Source organism: Aptenodytes patagonicus, chromosome 3, assembly GCF_965638725.1.
Source record: "Aptenodytes patagonicus chromosome 3, bAptPat1.pri.cur, whole genome shotgun sequence".
Classification (NCBI taxonomy): Eukaryota; Metazoa; Chordata; class Aves; order Sphenisciformes; family Spheniscidae; genus Aptenodytes; species Aptenodytes patagonicus.
In genome coordinates, this window is record NC_134951.1 from 26,186,624 (window position 1) to 26,208,102 (window position 21,479).

Here is a 21,479-nt window from a genome sequence, read left to right on the forward strand (position 1 = left end):
AGCAGAATGTAACATTTAAAATTTTTCAAATATGATAGAAATTTGCAGTTTGGATTGACCTTCAAGCAAAAAGCATTAGAACAATAACTTTCATTTTTACTTCAGATTTTTTTAGTTATTTTGTGGGTATTTGCAAAGCCATATCTCCATTAACTATTAATTAACAATAGAGACATTATCAAAACTCTAAATTTGTGAAAGGACTAAATGCCTATTTGAAATAAATTTGTTGGGACGTAATGAAGGGAGTTACAACATGAGTTTAAAACAGTTAATTTAGTTCGTACCTTGATAAACAGCTTTGAATCCTGGTGAGCCAATGCTGTCATCAGATTGTAAATGAAGCCACATCTGGTTGCTCATGCTCACAATAAGATCAGGAACACTAGATCCAGTGAGTCTGTATGTAGGATAAATTGCAAAGTCATTTGCAGAGGCATAAATTACTACTACTACTAATACTACTAATAAAAAACCACAGCCTTTGAAAGTATTAATATAATATTTAGGCCTATTTACAATATATTACCCTAGTGTTCTGATCAGCTGTTTTTTGATAAAATTAACTATTCTATATGGATTAGAACAATGTGAAATCTTAGGAAAAAAAAATTTGAATGTCTGCATTCAAGTTAAAAATGATTAAACACTTTTAATAAAGCTGTTTCTACCTAAACCTTTCTTTAAGTAATTAAGCTATTAAAGATGTGAGGGACTGTATGAGTTTTCACTTGTTTAGATTAGTATTGCTTTTTTTGCCATGCTTTTTGAAAGTGAAGGAAGTTGGTTTACATGCCTTACAGTGCATGTGTCCAGAAGAACTTACTGGAACCTCATCTACTCTGTTCAAATAACTTACAATGATCTCTTAAATTCAAGGGGAAAGTGTTATTTCTCAAACAGTAATGTGTGATAACTATGTATAGATATATACATTTCAATAGAACACATATAAGGCAAGCTGGTGAATCCCACCATAAAACCTTAGACCTTCTCAGTAATATCCTTTGTACATCTATAATTCTGGTATCTTAATGCAAAAAGATGTGTATCAAAAATGATTAAGAAAAAAAAAATATTTGTAGATTACTTCTTAATGGTGAAAAATGCCTACCACATAATCAGGTTCCAGTACTGTATCTGAACAACTGTTCAGATCTTGGTGATAGCTACACAGTCTTTCAAAAGGTAGTGAGAAAAGTCGCACATAAAAAGTGTCTGCAAAATATCTCTATCTAAGCTGGTATCAGATACGGAAACAAAAAACATCACAAGAAAAGGACATCTGCCTTGAACTCTACGTAGAGCTCCACGCATCAGAAGCTTTGGGGATGGAAGCTACAGGTACTGCAGTAACTGTAGTTGATGTAAGGAAATAGTAATGACTTTGCCTCTTTTGTTTATGTATACTGTTTTGCTCAAATGGGTCACGTACTGGATTCTCTGTCTTTCTTCCAACTCTCAGCTTTGACTATGATAAACAAATACGATAAGTAAAACAAATACCATGCCAAACTGAGACAAGGTGTCCCAGAAGCAGAATCTCTCAAGAAAGAAGCTATAAAGAAAACAGAAACCAGTATTTGGATTCTTCTACAAACATATTATTTAAATATAATCATCCAGATGTTAATACTATTGCAACTTAAATGCAAAGACATAATAAAAGGAGAGGCTGAGCAGGAAGAACGTGAGAACTGAGGAACCATGAGGCAAGGTATAGGAATCTCTCTGTCTTGCATCTAAAATCTCATCCATCAAGGTTATGAACAAGAAGCTGTACATCCCATATCTAAGATATTTTGGTTTCTTACTCTGATATCTTGAAAATAAAATAAAATAAAAAAAAAGTTTCACATCTGAGTGGAATGGACTGTGGTCTTACAGATTACTAATGCCTATGCACCTAGAACTGCTGCTGTAATGGGTGACTGTTTTCTCATATGGTCTAGAAGAATTTTGGTTATGACTTGATAGTAAATAGTTGACAGTATTATGATATTATACATGCAGAAAAGTAGGTGGAAAAAATTAAACCTATTATAGCTTAACATAAGCACACAGAAACAGAGATTAGCTTGGATAAGTAAGGAAGTTGATAAGACACAGTGATATGTAGCTAAGTTGTTCAGTTTGACCTGTGTTAATAGTAAGAATGAAAATAAAGCAGCTGTTTAGTCTGAAAATTTGAGTTGCTTGCCAAACTAATTAGGAACTGTACAGGTTCAAAAAGAAAGATGCTAAGCTATAGCCAGAATAATTAATATACTCTTGCTGATAAAATAATAATTGTTGATAAAGTTGTGACATTCATTTAAATGAATAATATAGGTAGCCTATAAAAGGAAGAAACCTCACCAGATAGTGAGTTATGTAAACAAAAGTAGTTTAGGAGATGCCTGAAGAAATAGATATATAAAGAAAGAAAAGGTGAAGAGTATATATACATTTTTGGGATCATCTTCTGAAGCCACAGCAATAACCATTAATTTCTGACCTATCTTTCCAGTTAAAACACTTAACCAAAATACCAGGCCATAACTGTTAAGCTGTGCTCTGTATTCTGCACTTTGTTATAAACAAAAGTTTAAGGGTTTTTAGCAATGAAGAAAAATTCACTGATGTCTCTTGACAATAGTGGAGATCTACTGGAAGACAACTGGAAACCTGTGGTTTTCCTGAAAGAATTTCTCAATGGCTATTCAGATGTGTAAATCTACTGCCTAACCAAGTAACAAGTGTTTAAATGGCTCTGTTTATACACAGTAACCTGATTAATGTATGAGACCTACATTGTTAATTTCTGAACACAGATAAGATGAACTCAAAAATTCTAAGTCTTTATGAGTAGTATGGGATACTTTTACTGTATGTAAATGTCTGTGTAGCATGTAAATAAAATAGAAAATAAAATTTTAAAAAGGGCAAATAAAAAACCACAACAAAACAGAATAAGGTGTAATCACATCACACAGCCAGAGATTTTTCATCATAAAAATAATCCAATAGATGTGTTTTTGATTTTTTTTAAGCTTGTTTCCCAGTGAAACAATAACTATACATTCACACTACCTATCCATCTGACACTTAGTTGTCTCCCTAATGTAACTTGAATTGACTAATTAATATTAACCAAATTTGTCAGAAGGAGGAGATAATAAAGATATCTAAATTCCCACAGGCTTAATGAAAATTACCAACTGGATAACAGAGGGACTCAAGTTGAGGAAGTCATCCTTCAGCTTAATGTCATCTTCCTTCAAAATGCCAATGGCCTATCCAGAGACGGTAGATATGAACCAGCCAAAATACATGCCATTGCTTGCTCAGGCTCACTTCTAGGGGATATAGGAAGAGAGCCAAGACTGTTGGAAAGGAAAGGGAAAGGAAAGGGAAAGGGAGAAAACAAAACCCAAAGAAAAACAAAAAGGAAGCCAAAAAGGCAGAAATCAATAAATAGCAGAATAGGTGTTTTTTGTTGTTGTTGGATTTGTTGGTTGTTTTTGTTTTTTGGTTTTTGGTTGTTTTTGTTTTTTTTAATTAGGGATTCCCTGAGAATATCCCTGTATATAGAACTACCTCCTTCAACTAGGAGGATGGCATATAGGGTAGATCAGACATTTAGGGAATGGAGGTCTGTCTGACAACATGTGCTGTTGCTGACTCAGAGTTTGTCCCAGTCTGTAACCATCTTAAGATCAGATTGTTTGCAAGTTCAGCAACAGAGACTTGGAGACCAGCCATTCAGACAGATTGGCGGGTGCTAAACTCATTTCACGTGGAGATGCACAATCCTAGGTTATCTCTATATGAAAGAACTTAAAAATGTTGAGTCAATTGATGCAACTGGTGAAGTGATGGAAGTCAAACTCAAGCCAAGCTTTTCAGTACTCTGAACAGACTAACAGGTCAGAAAAGACAACTGTGAGAGAAAGAAACTTTTTGCACCAGTTTGCTCTCTGATCTTAGTTATCCGAATGAAACCAGAGCCAGGCTTTTAAGAATGGTGTCCAGGACCAGAAATGCTGTTTGCTTCTGTATAGTTTAAGATACATAAGCAGCACAAAATGGTCTTAATAAATACTTGAATTCAAAATGTTGATGGCGTAAGCATGGCACCAAACTATGAGTATATGTAAGCAGCATGGTCATAAAAATAGTAATACATTACTATTAAAAAATATAGAAACTATGTGATTAAAGAGACGTACGTTGAATTCCTAAAATATTTTATTGCTGTTTTAAACAAATAAACAAGAAAAAAAAAATCTTCTGTTAATTGTGATCAGTTGAGAATGAGAAGCCTGACTTGTATAAGAGGCTGAGGTTTGGATTTTAGGCTTGAGATGCCATTTTCAGAGGCCTGAAATCAATTTTTAAAATATATAACAACTATGTTTTCATTATGCTTTTTTTTCTCTCTCATGACTCAGGAAAAAATCCAGTGTACACTTTTAATCTATGAATATGTATTCAAATACCTCTGCTACAATATCTATTTCATACAAATATTAACTACTCAATAATGTTTAATTTGAAGAGAAAGAAATCCTTTAAATTAAGGATTTTCCACATAAATGTGAAAAAGCTTTGAGTCCTTTCTGCATTTTCCTTTCTTTTTCTTGTTCTGTTACTGTGCAGAATATTTTAAATAAATGTGTTTTGGAGGCATTAGAACAATAATGTAAGCTGAATAAAGCACAACATTCAAAAGTCAATGAATCTTCCTTTGTGACATGAAACTACTGTATAAACCAAAAATTTCTTTTAAAATTCAATCATAAACACTTCTTGAGTTTTCAATAGTGAATATGTTTTCCTTCTTTGAGTTAAATCCCTTTTCATTGTTTGCCCAGGTTTTCTTCTCCTTTTAAAGAAACATTTTTACAGTATTGTTCTATCCTTCAAAGATGACAAGTCACTATGATATTTGTGTGCTTAACTGCAACCATATCACAAACTAAAGCTCTGAAGTTTTGACTGTTAAAAGTGTGATAAACAGTAAATGTCACTAAAAATCCCTAATTTTACTTGGCTTTGTATTTTTCTTTTAATACTACTAATGTCAACTACCTAGTTAATTACGGGAGAAAGACTCCAACACAGTATTAACAAACAAACAAACAAAAATCCAAAACCTAGTTTCTTTCCTCAATATTACAATTTCTAGAAAACTAAGAAGGAATAATTTTTTAAGTAATGTGAAATAAAATAAGTTACTAGGGAGTCAGATTCAATAATGTTTGAGATATATAAAAAGGTGGCCTTTTTTTTTACCAGTTGTGGAAGGGTAGGTTGTTTCCCAAGACCTCAGTAAGTTTCCAAACTGTGTGTGAATAGAAGAACAGGATAAGGGTTTACTAAAAAAAACATTTCTCTGTCATGGATGGTTGTCTGTGTGCTGAAATAGCTGACATAAGCAGCTGGGTTTGAACCACTAATTTGCGATTTTTTCTTTGTATTGGGGAAAGAAAAGTACAAGTTTTCTATACAAGAAAAGTTAAAAGATTAATGTTTTAAGGGAAACATTTAAAAAAAAAAGAAATTAAGTTTTAATGTAACTGCTGCAAGAAAAATAGAAATCGTAACATTTGAAGGCAAAGCAGACTTTCTAAAGCAAAGTGTTAGTTTAATTTACAAAAATTTAAGAACACAAAACAGGGCATTGCAGAAAATGTTATGACTGATAATCTTCACTTCACACATGATTATCGCTAGTGAATTATTTTGTAAGGGTAGTCACTAGCTTCTAGCCAAACTCGGTAAAATATGAGAAATAACTGCAGTCAAAACTTTATAGCATAAACATATTTAGATTAATTTTCAGTAAGTTGTATTCCTGTCTTTCCAGAGCTAACCATCTCAGCATACATATCCCATAGAATAATATTGCTAAATTTTCAACAAGTAAGGCTTACAGATGAAGCAATTGTTAAAAATCATAAAATTGATGGGCATATCCTCCTTTAACTTATTAAGCTGTTGATGATAAGATTTTCTAAAAAGTTTACTATAAATACTAAAATTAGACTGTTTTAATAAACTAAAACCAACATATCCGTACTCAAAATGCCAACTACACTGTCACAGAAATGCATTAAATTGATTTGAAATAATGTGCTCCCCATCAAAGTATATTGTTTGTTGTACCACCTTAGTGCTATTTTACATGAACTTAAAAGACTTTTTCTAATTATTTTTCCAATTTCTTCCAAAAATTAAATTTGAGCTGGACAGTCTATACTTAATTTTTTTCTCCTTTTTAAACATCAGTATCCCTTCCTATTCCCCTCTAGCTGTAGTGCTACAGCTTTGAGGTTACACAGATAATTGCTAATGGTTAAGAGTTTGGACACTATAGAAAGCTTGTGCTAGGACTGATCATTTATGTATAGTCATCCTTGTTAACTTCCTCAACCTTCTTCCCATCAAGTATTTAAAGGTCCCCTGTTCACTGACCTGCCACTAGCCAGTTTCTAGTGTTCATTGGATGGCTGGTTTATAAACATCCTGGCATAACTGAGCTTCTTGTAAAGTTTGAGTACTAAGTTTACAATAAAGCACACAGAAGTAGCTACTACCTTGAGGGCTCTAGTGGTTGAAAGTTGGAAAATTTTGCACGGGGCTGAGGCTTGTGTGTTCAGACATGATAATTTTATATGGAGGGGAAAGGTTCAAATCACTTAGAAATTAGATTTGGATTCAGAAATGGGTGGGTTTTTTGCATATTTAGCTCAAACAAAATTGTAAAAGCTATGAAGCTTTAGAATCAAATGCATGAGTTTCTACAGTGATATTTTGTAGAATTTCTGCAAAAATGCTGGCATTTAAGTTGCCAACAGAACCTTGTTCACCATAAGAAAAGCCATATTATTTTTTAAGAGATCCTGAGAAATTTAAATCTAGCCAGAAAAGTCTTTGCTATAAGCTGCTTCATTCCCCTGAGAAGAATAAAAAAACCTGCAAGGTGCTGCTCAAACCTCATTAAATACAATAGAAGTTATTAAAACCAACTAATAGAAAATTTTGGTAAGAAAGTCACTTTGACATTTAGTTATGAGGTTTCTCATGATAATGTAGTCTACAAGTGGACCTAGTGTTTTATGAGGAAAGTTACTTTCCATCCACAGGAGACCTTTCTCAAAAGCAAGTGAAATGGAGCGTATCTGTGATGCAGTTTAAATATAAGGTATTTCATAATGCATGATACAATCCAGTGTTTAATAACTGCAAAAACAATGTCACAACAGAAATTCAGATTCATTACTGATTATTGTGACACTGTAGTTTCATACTTGGGCTTCCTGTATTTCCACTGTATTTAAGTTATTGATCATTTACTTTCTCAAATGATTTTCAGGGTATTGTTAAAGTACAAAGTATTGCAACCCAAAAGGCAGATAAATTTAATTACACAGACCTTGTTTTCATCAAAGATACAATTTACAGTAAAGATGGGCCAACACTGTACTGTAATCCTAAGTGATAGGCTGTAGAGTAATAAGGATAAAACAGTCGCTATTTTAGTCAAAAATCATACTGAAGGAAGGGCTAGAAGTAGCACTGCATGTCTCTAGTGAGCACGTTGTACTAGTGCTAGAAATGCTAATAATAGATTCTGAAGTGGATGTCTGCCACAGAGATCTTAAAAATGTTATTAAAGTGAAAAATAGTTATAGGAGGTGGTGTGATTATGAGGGCCTACCTTCCTAAGATACCAAAAACAGCAATTAATATGAGCTACACTATTTTAGATTTTTTAAAAAAAATTTTTTTTAGGCAGTCTTGGAAAATAAATTTGGAGTATGTAGTCACAGGCTAAATCTCTTCAAATGGAAAGGTAAAAAAAAGAAATTTCACAATTATTTGATAAGTAATTTTAAAAAGGCAAACTTTGATATGTGAAGTACTCACAGTGTAACAAACAGAAAGAACAATTCAGGGTACCAAATTTACTAAGTTCAAAAACTTTACTCTGAAGGAGTTTTGGGATTCCTGTAAGCCAAAATGTATCCCAATAAAAAAAGAAAAATTTCAAACCCTTTTGTCAATCACAAGCAGTTAAATTAATAACCCCAGAAAGATTGCTGCAATATTTAATTGGTCTGCAAAATACTTAAAAAGTAAACATGGGTGTTGAAATTCTCACTCCCAGTTCAAGTCTTTTCTTGTTAGCTTAAAGTCTAAACTCTTAAAACAGGGTTTTTTTTCTATTTTCTTTTTCAGATACTCAGAACATGGAATTCAATTTACTCAGGAGCAGCTAGTTGTTATTGCAACACAAGAAACACGTGTCATGCAAATAATCCAATAATTTTCCAGTCTTAGCTTTTAAGACAAATTAAACTAGGGGTACCTAGTTCTGTGTGCTTTGATATCATAGTTCAGAAAGTAGCCATTAATAAGTATTATAAATTAATAAAAAATAAGTCAAATGAAGATATTGTCCTCAGACTTGTCCCTCAAAAAAAATATTCTAATTAATTTAAAATAAATTATGTGATTATTAAGTGCACTTATTTGCTTTAATCATGTAAAATAAACATTTCAATAATTTATGTGGATTAAACAACCTCAAAATATAAAATGATGATGGATTCTTTTTATCAAATGTGTTCAATACTGTCTTTATCCAGTAGATTTCTGTGCAATGTTATTATGAAATAAATGCTGCTAGTTTCTCTTATTTAGTCATTCCTGATTTATTAACTCTGTAATTTTGTTTTGTATTCTCTGATCAGGATTCATATGTTAACTTAACCCTCAAAAAGCTACAACTAAAATAGCTTGTGACCACAAGCTCCCATTATGAAGGAAGGAAAGTGAGCATATGCGACCAAAATGAGATTGTTAAGGTAGATGAGATTAATCAATCTGCACAGGAGTCTATTCTTTCCATTAGCCCAGACAGTATTAAAGACCTGTATCTTAAGATTAGCTATTTAGTTTGGAATTTTCCTTCAAATTTATGTAAGTTGCTACACTTTCTACATACTATATTGTATTATATTATATATATTATATTACATTATATTAATCCATGAAGCATGTTTAGCTTTACTGAACAGTAGCCTATGTGCTTTCATGAAAATTTTGTTCACAAATCCAATTTTAAGTATAACAATTTTGAAATTAATCAATGGGTTATTTATTTTACACAAGTTGTATTTTCTGTTTGCTGAAATCTAAGCCTTTCTTTATTCCTTTGGTTGCTTGTGAGTACAATTAGAGTTATACAGGTAGTACCTGCTTCTTAAAAGAAGCTTTTTTTGCATTAAAAAAAAATCTAATCTCAGTTCTCTGCAGTTTTTAGTCTCTGATATTAAAACCTATAAAGATGCCACTAAAGATCTGCAGTGAATTTTGTAATGAACAATTTTCTTTGACAGTACTTGAATTTTAAGCTTACATTATATAAACAAATTACATACATTAAAATTACAAAGTTAAATAGATATTCCATGACCCAGAAGAAACAACATATGACAAAAAATTTCCAAGGAAAATTTCTGAAGTTCTGTACTTACACATACAACACTGTTCTGGTATCACCAACTTTCCCAGCATCTCCAACAGTAAGGGTATCATAGCCTCTTTCCAGTTCAAACTCTTCAAAAGCAAGCTTTATGACCTATTAAAATTAAGTCAGTCAGTTATTTCAAAACATACCCACAGGTTATCTAATCTGTTCTAGTCTTAAAAAAAATTATTTGGCTACCGTAAGTCGAGTCATGAAGCACTCACTCATGATTTCAGTTAGTCTTACTTGATTTGAGAAAGATATATAGAAAAAGCAGAAGTGGAGAAACTTCCGAAATCTTTGCCATAGTGTTTTAGAGATATCATATACTAAAGATGCCAATCACCTCTAACTGGTGGTAATTGTTCTTATTATTGAGAAGTTATTGTAAACAGCAGTAATTTTTAAAATTATAATAATTATATAAAAATTACATAGTGTAATACTGGAAGTATATGAAGTTAAAACCTTCTTGTCTGTTGAATTATACAATAACAAGATGGTAGGTATGAACTATCAATTCATAAGAAGGTGGAGGAGGCTAGTGCACAGAAATACAAAAGCAGATATTTCCTTACATAAATTACTAACACTAAACTACGATTTCACTCAATATTTAATAATGAATTGCCCAGAAAATTAAAAATGTATCCCTCAGAATGGTTTGAAAAAGTATTTATAATTTACTGAAACTGTAATTTTATAAGATAAAGTATGAAAATGGAAATTAAAATAGTGTTGTACAGAAGAACACTTCTAAGACAAGCACTTTTTAGAGTTCTGTATTGGTGAGAAGTAGTTGCAGGTTATATGTATGTATACATATGTACACTGCACCTTTTTGTATTTTGATACCAAGGTTTCTGCAGACAACTTGATATAAAAGTTCAGAGAGTCACAGTGATTTTCCACAAAATTATTCATTTTATCTTTATACTAAATTTTGCAGATACCCCTGGGCAGACGTTCACACAACTTCAGCCATTGCATGAAAATGCAATTAACTTTTCTTCTGTTTTGTGGCTAAAAAAATATTTGGGTCAGATTTGGGCTTTTTGCATCAGCTGTATTAGGCTGCTATTTTGGCAGCAACATGTGAAAAAACAATGGTTTCCATCCACTTAAGTTTATTTCTATGTGATCGTCAAGGCAGAATTCATCTCATCTGAATTTTAGCCCTGTAAAAAGGCAGCATCCAAGCTAAGCTAGTTGTTTAAACTTTCTCAATATTAAAAAAGAAAGCCAGCAAATCTTATTTCTCTGTGTTAAAATGAGAAGAATCTAGTTCTATCTACTTCAGAGAGGAACTTACACTACTAGAGTAGATGAAGCTTACATTGAACTATGTTGCTTCAGTTTTAACCCAAGAAAAGCCTGTTTTTAATAAAATACCCATTGATCTAAGATAATATATTGCCTCTTGCTACAAATTCATGTCTTGGTTTTCATACCTTGCTTTGCCATCTCTGCTATTTCTATGTTTATGTTTTTAAAAGTATGCTAAAATTGACTCCAGGACTAAGACCCCTTGTATGTTTTAAAATGGAGTTTATATTTACAGGACTGTCATTAAAAGGTGAAAGAGTGGGACGTTTAAAGAAAAGCTAAATGGTCCTAGGATATCCATAGCTATGAAAAACACTATTAACACAAATATCTGTATAATTATTTTGGCAATAGATCAGAGATTTTGTTTTGTGATCTAATACAGGTCCTTTACAGCATATTTTCCAGACCTGCCAGATTTTGAGATAAAGTGTACTGCATTATCTACCTGATATTTCAATAATCACAAGAATTTCAGGCAATATGCTGTAGATAAAATAATATACATTTCCATCTGCTCCTGATGTATCTTCTAGTATTCCTAGAATATAACAGTGGTTAGCATGAAAAATTTTATTACTAAATCGAGACTAATAAAGACAAATAAAAGCAAGAAAAATATGTAGAAGCATAAAAGCAGAGTTGTTTCTGGCAATAAAAATAACTACGTATATAAGACTTTTACTTTTAATGCAAATTTTATTTTATGTGAGGGGGGAAACCTGATAGAATATTCTATGAGAAAATATGGTAATGTATTATTTAAATATGTTCCATTTGGTTAGACTCACAAACTCTTTTCCATTACAATTTAAAAACAAATGTGAATGTTCACCTCTTTAATAATAAGATAAGTTACAAAAAAGTAATTAGATACAAACCATAAATGAAAGATTTAAAGACCTGGTTAAGCTTATAGGAAATGTCACAAGAAAAGTTTCTTTATGGGAAATACATTCTGTGTGAAGAAATATTAGACACTATTAAACAAAATCTTGTTATCTTTACTTCCATGCTAATTGTTATTCTATGCTAACACATAAAATGTGCTGGAAAGACATTCAAATGATTGAGAGTTAAGAAGTCTAACTTAAATTCCTTTAATCTGATTCATAAAACCTGAAATCATGTTTACCACGTAAACATTAAGCACCCAGTCTAATCATAGCTCCTTCTACAGTCAGTCGACAGAAAATGGCACCCTGAACACAAGTCACATTACCTGTCTTAAGGTGGACCAAACTGCCATTTAGAGTTGCCCTTTCCAGTTTGGATGACTATAGAAGACTAATGCTTACATAGATATATTTAGATAAAATTAATTCCTCTGTAGATAAAGCTGTGAATCATCAGAAGGATTTTTAAGATTTGCTAGATGGTGGGAGGATTGTTTGTCAGTTTATTTTTGAGAAAGAATGTAAGAAAATTTTGTATGGATATAGATATGAATACAGCATGGGAAGAACTAAAAAGAATTGAACCAATATCAGCAAGAACAGTATACCCATACATGGTTAAATAATATTGATTTATATACTGGGGGAAAAAAAGCAGCTCCAAGACACTTCCCCAGATTCAATGTTGTTTTACAATTTAAAAAATCCAGTAATACTAATCTGATCATCATCATTAAATATGCTTACTCTGAACTGATTAAAATAAAGAAAAGAATTAATGTTCATTAAGAAAAACTGGAAACACAAAAATTACTTCCAAACCTATTATATTTGTTTCTGGATGATCAATTATACAGAAGAATGATCCTGTTTGCTTTCTGAAATGTATGAGACAAAATTCCCTTATAAGCAATTCAGAATGATTACTTATGATTAGATAAATAGACTGTGAAAACAAAAAAGCTTAAAAATATGAGACACCTAAGGAGATACCTAATGGAAGCTCTGCAAGTGAGTTTCCTGTCATAATTACTTTTTCCTTAGAAGTATTTTCCTTTATCCTAGCCACTCCCACACTTTATACTTCTGCTGCTGTAATTGCTATAGCAAGTAATAGGGAAAAGCAGCACCAGAGCTGTACTAACAGAAATTTCTGTATGGACATTCTTCCTGTGTAGGGAAGAATGGCAAGGTGACATTTCCAAAATGCCTAGGTGTACATGTTCTTTTCACCACTAATAGGACCTATTTTATTATCTCTTAAATATGTTAGAAATTTATGCATTCAATATAGTAAATACAAAGTAAAAAGTGCATCTTCTCCCTGCTGCTGTGTAAAATTTGAAGTAACATCATAATGCAAAGGTTTTTGACTCTGTCATTTCTTTTACAGACACCTCGTGCTCAAAGGGATTTGGAAGCGAAAGAAGCCATTGCTACAGGCACAAACATAGAAATATTGCTACAGTCTTTCAGATTCTTAATTTTTAAGAAAAAAAATTAGAAGAAACGAGCCAGATGCTTAAACCAAGTTTTGGAGCATCTATTTCACTTAAAGAATAACATAATATAGAAGCAATGTCAAAAGATGATACCAGCATTAGAGAATACATACATGGATCCAGTAATCCTTAAAACTTTTAAAAATGTGCTGTTTCCCCAGCCCACCCCTCCTACAGTGATATGCCTTTGAGTCTTAAGAGTCACTGTGACTATGCCCAAAATCCTGTGGAAGAGGAAACATAGATCATTGACTAGAAATAAAACTAGGTAACTCTTATGCACAAATTCTATGGATGATTAAATTTGAACTACAGATATCTCCTTTTCACTAACTCAAAAAAACACAAGAATGTCCATATTGAATTAGTGTGATCAGAGGATAATCACTATTTGTAGGTACAAGTTATAAATACAGAGGAATGCCTTATAGAAATATGACCACAATACTGAGACCATGGCAACAGTAAGCATGAAGAAAATACATGTATGGGAACATTTTCTGAAATATGAGGGAGTTTTTTAAACATAACACTAAAGACATTTTCTGCAAAGATTCTTTAAGAAAGTAACAGCACTCTCTTCTCAGGATCATACAAATACAGAACATTTTAAAATAATGGAAACAATGACATTTGTTATAAATATATCTCTTAGGCAAGATATATTTTTGCAAGAATGTAAATTTGTAACTGGGTTTTAGTTCATTTAAGTCACCAATGAAAACAATAAAGAAATTCTGAAACAAAAAAAAATCAGAGAAAATTTTTAATTAAACTACAACTTTATTAAATAATGTATTAGGAACTTTCCAACATTTTAGGTATTCACAGGAGAGATGTAGCAAACATAGTTAATGGATCCCGTAGAGCTATGCTGCTTTCTAGCCACTAAATATTTTCTATATTTACTTCCCCATATGCCAGTAACTAAAGTAGAAGTCCAAGGACCTAATGTATCTGCAGACAACAAAGTGGTGTCTTAATTAGAACCTGAATCCAATCCTTTATAACCATCATCCTTGTTAACATGATCCAGTAAATAGTGTGAAACTGGTGACTGCCTGTACTGGTTTTGGCTAATTTTCTTCATAGCAGCTAGTATGGGGCCACGTTTTGGATTTGTGATGAAAGCAGTGTTGATAACACAGAGATGTTTTCATTATTGCTGAGCAGTGCTTATGCAGAGTCAAGGCCTTTTCTCTTTCTCACACCACCCCACCAGTGAGTAGGCTGGGGGGGCACAGAAACTGGGGGGGGGGGGGCACAGCTGGGACAGCTGACCCCAACTGACCAAAGGGATATTCCATACCATATGATGTCATGCTCAGCATATAAAGCTGGGGGAAGAAGAAGGAAGGGGGGGACGTTTGGAGTTATGGTGTTTGTATCTTCCCCAGTAACTGTTACGCATGATGGAGCCTTGCTTTCTTGGAGATGGCTGAACACCTGCCTGCCAATGTGTCCTGGTTTCAGTTGGGATAGAATTAATTTTCTTCCTAGGAGCTGGTACAGTGCTGTGTTTTGGATTTAGGATGAGAACAAAGTTGAGTAGGGAAGTGATCGTGCCCCTGTACTCGGCACTGGTGAGGCCGCACCTCGAATACTGTGTTCAGTTTTGGGCCATGTTCACTACAAGAAGGACGTTGAGGTGCTGGAGCGTGCCCAGAGAAGGGCAACGAGGCTGGTGAGGGGTCTGGAGAACAAGTCTTATGAGGAGCGGCTGAGGGAACTGGGGCTGTTTAGCCTGGAGAAGAGGAGGCTGAGGGGAGACCTCATCGCTCTCTACAACTACCTGACAGGAGGTTGTAGTGAGGTGGGTGTTGGTCTTTTCTCCGAAGTAACAAGTGATAGGACGAGAGGAAATGGCCTCAAGTTGCGCCAGGGGAGGTTTAGATTGGATGTAAGGAAAAATGTCTTTACTGAAAGAGTGGTGAAACATTGGAACAGGCTGCCCAGGGAAGTGGTGGAGTCCCCATCCCTGGAGGTATTTAAAAGACGTGTAGATGAGGCGCTTAGGGACATGGTTTAGTGGGTGGTGGTGTTGGGTTGACGGTTGGACTCGATGATCTTAGAGGTCTTTTCCAACCTCAATGATTCTATGATTCTATGATTCTACGATAACGCACCAATGTTTTAGTTGTTGCTAAGTAGTGCTTACACTAGTCAAGGACTTTTCAGCTTCCCATGCTCTACCGACTGAGAAGGCTGGAGGTGCACAAGAAGCTGGGAGGGGGCACAGCCAGGACAGTTGACCCAAACTGGCCAAAGGGATATTCCATACCATGTGACGTCATGCTCAGTACATAAACTGGGGAAAGCTGGCCGGGGGGCCGCTGCTCAGGGACTGGCTGGGCATCAGTCAGTGGGTGGTGAGCAATTGCATTGTGCATCACTTGCTTTGTATATTATTATTATTATTATTATTATTATTATTATTATTATTATTATTATTTTATTCTATTTCAATTTTTAAACTGTTTTTATCTCAACCCATGAGTTTTCTCACTTTTACTCTTCCAATCCTCTCCCCTGTCCCACCAGGGCAGGGGGAGTGAGCGAGCTGCTGTGTGGTGCTCAGTTGCCAACTGCGGTTAAACCACGACATGATGGGAAGCAGTGAATGAATTCCTTATTTTGCTTTGCTTGTGTGTGCAGCTTCTGTTTTACCTATTAAACTGTTTTTACCTCAACCCACAAGTTTTCTCACTTTTACCCTTCCAGGTCTCTCCCCTATCCCACTGGAGGGGAGTGAGTAAGCGGCTGGGTGGGGCTCAGCTGCCTACCTGCCTGCCGGGGTTAACCCACAACACTGCCTTAACATATTGCCCAGCTTGTTCCTGCACTATGTGTTGTCCATTGCCTATAGTTCTCTCTACAGGCCTTTCCACCTCTACTCACATTAAAAGAAGGCAAATGTCCACAAAGAGATGAAGGGGTGTCCTGGTTTCAGCTGGGATAGAGTTAATTTCCTTCCTAGTAGCTGGTACAGTGTTTTGGATTTAGGATGGGAACAAAGTTGATAACGCACCCATGTTTTAGTTGTTGCTAGGTAATGCTTACACTAGTCAAGGACTTTTCAGCTTCCCATGCTCTACCGACTGAGAAGGCTGGAGGTGCACAAGAAGCTGGGAGGGGGCACAGCCAAACTGGCCAAAGGGACATTCCATACCATGTGACGTCATGCTCAGTACAGAAACTGGGGGGAGTGGGCCGGGGGGTGTGACCGCTGCTCGGGGACTGGCTGGGCATGGGTCGGCAGGTGGTGAGCAATTGTACTGTGCATCACTTGCTTTGTGTATTATTATTATTATTTTTATTATTATTATTATTATTATTATTATTATTATTATTATTATTATTATTATCATTTTATTTCAATTATTAAACTGTTTTTATCTCAACCCACAACTTTTTCTCACTTGTGCTCTTCGAATTCTCTCCCCCATCCCACCAGGTGGGGGGGATGTGAGCGAGCGGCTGCGTGGTGCTTAGTTGCCGACTGAGGTTAAACCATGACAAGGGGGTTTGTTTTCTTTTTCTTTTTAATTATTGACTGTGGAATGTTAGAGGATTTTTTTTTTTTTTTGAAGGAATGGTAACAGTTGGGTTTACAAATAATTTTACTCAGAAGATATCAACATGCTTTACAAGGAGGGCAGTCCTTATTACTACAATTTTAGACTGAAATACAAAGCCATAAAATAAGTTGCAAAAAAATTTGATAGCCTGAGAAACAGTAGTATCCAGATTCCTAATTAATTTCTCCATTCATTACATAACACTATCTGCCTTGAAATGATATAAAATTGAAAGATGTCAAGTACAACCAAATTTGTTTCTGGTGGCATTTTTTTCTTTCTTTTTTTGTTTATTTTTACAAGAATTTTATTCACTTTTTGGCTTGTATGAAATACAAGGGGAGAATGACGTTTACATTAGTATTATTTAAATACGTATTTGAGAAAAAGGTGGGGGGTTTATAAATTAAGTAGACACACAATATTTTGTTTCTTCTAAAAAGCATTTTAAAGATTCATCTAGAAGAGTCAAGAACTGTATAATTATTACCTTAAAAGAGAAGATGGATCCAAAATCATAAACAATTTAGCAGTAGACCAGTTGTGATTATAACTTCAAATGTACTGAATTGAAGTATTATTAATCAATGTAAGAAAGCAAGAAGAGAAAGAGTGAAAATTATGACCTTTAAAACAGATATTAGGTTGAAAGAAAGTATTTTTTCTTACATATGAAAATCTTGTTTATTTTCACAGTTCTGCCTAAATTTCCCTCAACGGTCAGACTGGCCCAAGCTATACCAGTGTCTGATACAGGATTCCTAAGATATATACCTCCACTGTAAATGGATAAGAAAAAATTAAGAACACCAGTTGTACCTGAAGGCATAGATGCCTGTGCCCATACATAAATCATGGATATATATAATATTACTCATAGCAAATTTTGCATCCAGATAATGAAATTTTAGTTAGCAAGAGCTTCCAAAGTTAGACATAAATTGTATTCCAATTGTAGATCATCTGCTGTTTTCCAGATAGTAAAGATGATTCAGCATAATTTTAACCAATTAAATGCAATAAACTTTGCGTCTATGCACATTTTCATCCTACCAAAGAATTTGCTTGAGAGTGATGAAGATATAAGAGAGATGAACATATTTCATCTCAGATATAAAAAAAATAGATATGTAAAACTGTTACTAATTTAGAAAACATTAATTGTTTTAAATATAGGATACCTAATAACCAATTTTCCTCTTAAAGCAGGGAAGTGATATAGAGTAGCTGATACTCTTAAGATTGAATTTTGTAAAGAAAGACTGCAAAACTCTTTTTTTTCCTATTACTTTATGAAACAAGTTATTTCTTTTGCCTCAAAGCCCTTAAAAGGTAAACCATTAATCACAGCAGTATTATTCATAATTTGGCATAGATACAGCTGCAATTAATAAGGCGCAAAATGAATAACTCATAACTCCCAGGTTGAAATAGGTTTTCTCCAAACAGACAAAATAAAGTTTAGGCCAAAAAGAAGGGCCTGTCCTGCAAAATTTTAATACCTCCAGTTTTTGTTGAGTGACAGCAAATTTACTGAAAACACTTGGATTATTGTTTCTTATTTTGAAGAAATGTTGAAGGCTTTTTGTACTACCTTTATTAAACAATTGCAGTTACTTAAAAAGCAATTATAAAAAGAAATTTGCTTATTTTTCAATATTGGCATTATGATTTATATTTCTCATTCTCAGGAACTTATTTTCCTTTTAGGCCCCACTAATGACTTGAAAATGAACCTAATAACCACACCTGGTAGAAACTAAATAAAGGTAAAAAGCAAATAAAAGTAATAATAAATCAAATAATAGTGATAAAGTAAAATAAAAGGTGCTGATGCTGTTTTAAAAAAGAAAGAAAAAATAATAGTATAATTACAAGAATAAAAAAAAAAAACACCGTATTTTTCAAATCCAATAGTTTGTTTTATAATGAGTATCACCAGCTGCCTGCCCTATGCCCCAAACATTTCTCAGGTAAGTAAACACAGATTGTCTTTTTCCCCATCACTTTTTATTCTTTGGATTGCTTATGATAACATAGCTTTTCTGTATTCTCTACTTCGAATGTAATTGACATATCCAACATAGTCATTCCTCAGCAAGTTAATTAAGGCTGAAGAATTTGAGATCTTTAAAAGAAAACAATAACAATAATCTTAAGAAAATCGGTTCATTTTGTTGATGTAGTAAAGGTTAAGAAGTGATTTGACACTGATCTTGGAATAATCTTATAAGGAATAACTTTCTGATAATATGTATATATAGACATATATATATGGACATAGAATGGCTGGAAGCTACAATTCGAAAAAAATATAGAATTAACCGCAAAAATTAGGATAATAAAATTCTTGTTACTATGAAGTGCCATTTTTACTGGTAGCTTTTGATTATGTAAAATAGTTCTATAACTAATAATTTATTTAAGTAATTTAAATACATCCACAGTAAGTCAATGAGAACATTATTAAACATAGTTTTGTTTCTTGTGTAGAGGGAGACACACACAAAAAAAAAACCCACAATGATGATTTCAGAGTTATCAGAGCTGCTACAATATGTCAGTCAGATAAGAAGCTTGTTGCCAAATTAGATTTTAATCTTCAGCAATAGTGTCTAGATATCATGTCAAGATTGGGGTTGTTTAGTCTGGAGAAAAGGAGGCTGAGGGGAGACCTCATCGCTCTCTACAACTCCCTGACAGGAGGTTGTAGCAAGGTGGGTGTTGGTCTCTTCTCCCAAGTAACTAGCGATAGGACGAGAGGAAATGGCCTCAAGTTGCGCCAGGGGAGGTTTAGATTGGACGTGAGGAAAAATGTCTTTACTGAAAGAGTGGTTAAACATTGGAAGAGGCTGCCCAGGGAAGTGGTAGAGTCACCATCCCTGGAGGTATTTAAAAGACATGTAGATGAGGCGCTTAGGGACATGGTTTAGTGGGTGGTGGTGTTGGGTCGACGGTTGGACTCGGTGATCTTAGAGGTCTTTTCCAACCTCAATGATTCTATGATTCTATGATTCTATAAGATTCAGTTTACCATCTTAACCATTAAGACATTTTCCCTCTTCTCTTTTTGGTTTCTTTTATATATATGCAAATTTGTTGCCATTTCTAAATGCACAGAATAGTATAAAGCATTAAAAGTTAATTTTTAAGTCAAATACCAAAGCACAAGGAATGTTTCACAAATTTACATGAGCCATATTTTTATTGAATTATCAATCATCTTGATTTAACTCTGACAGAGAAAATCCAAATTAAAAGAATAAAAAGCAAAATTGCAAGAGGAGACAAACATTCATATGTTCACACTAAAAGGTTGAAATTCATAACTTTTGGACAATTTTAAAGACAATTCTCTTATATAGTAGCATGTTCTTCTATTTTTCATTTTCTGCCAAAGGAAAATGCCAAGTATATGCCTTTCATTTTTGCTCCTGCTGCTGCTCTGTCAGAATATCAGTAGGAAACAAATATGGAAGTATAAGCTTTAAAGAAGCACTATACACTATCTTTCCTTGCCATTCATGAAAAATAATTCCAACTGTGCTTATATCTTTGGAGAAGTTTTTCAAAACATTTTAAGCACATTTTCTAAAATGGTGAGCAGCACCCACTTGTGGAAAAGACACAGCAATGATAAAAATTAAAGAAATACTTTTAGATTTGCTGTTCAAAACAAGGTCTGAAAATACTGTTCTTTAAATTTGAAAATGAAAAACCCCCAGTTAATATTTATTAAAAACAAGTTATAGATGAACTATCTAAGAATACATGAATCACCAGATAAGAGCTCCAATTTAAATAAAGGCTGAGAGTCTTACTTGTTAAATGAGCACATGAATATTTTTGGCCTCAGAAATTCAAGCAGGAGAAACATACTTAGTTTACCTTGTTTGATTGTTGTTTTACTTCCTACAGTCTTTAAACAATAGGTTAATTTTATGAATTAATCCAAAGTGGATATGTGGCTTGATAGAGTACAAGAAGTAAAGGGCTACATGAAGAAGTGGTTACGTATCAGAGGTGCACATCCATTTTATTCAAACACAAATAATTCTCTAGACAGAGACCTAGGTAGGAATCTGGAGAGTTAAATCTCAGCTCTGCTATTATTGTGTAGTACTTCAGGCAATTCATTTCAGGTCCTTGAAAATTACTTATTTAACAGTATAATTCATCAAGAGTTTTCTGACATTTTAATTCTTCTTACTTAAACTTCATGTAAAGCATGAACAAAATATGACAAACATTCAAACATCAGAAAAAGTAGATATTAAAAAAAATCTAATGAATTCTATATGTCCCAATTCAAACATCATTGTACAAGATAAATTGAGGGAATTCATATGCCTTTGTAATGATATGTTGGCCAGTGGAATATCCAGGAGATAACAGTAACAAAATAACAAAGCAGTGTGTGTGTTCATGACTTTAAACAAGAATTCATTATGGGAATTCTATATCCTTATAACCAAACTAAGTAGTTCTAACTCAAATGTTATTTTTGGCCGAACATGTTGGGTAAAGCCTATATTTCATGCACTCTATAGCTAAGAAACTAATTTTAAAGATAGCTTCCTTCAGTACTAACAGTCTATCAACAGTAGCAGAAAGGTCCATAAGCACCTGTTTTCTCTGAGAAGTAGAGTGCTTCAGC

The 21,479-nt window shown here is 33.7% G+C and overlaps 1 protein-coding gene across 1 annotated transcript in view; it reads right to left on the minus strand.

Moving 5' to 3' along the window:
- Positions 1-21,479, minus strand: part of CSMD1 (CUB and Sushi multiple domains 1) — a 1,284,461-nt gene that overhangs the window by 365,036 nt on the left and 897,946 nt on the right. Inside the window, exons 11-12 of the mRNA XM_076332906.1 lie at positions 9,528-9,631; positions 288-400 (exon numbers count right to left, since the gene is read on the minus strand). Of these exons, the coding sequence (XP_076189021.1) occupies positions 288-400; positions 9,528-9,631 (217 nt within the window). The remainder of the gene's footprint in view (positions 1-287; positions 401-9,527; positions 9,632-21,479) is intronic.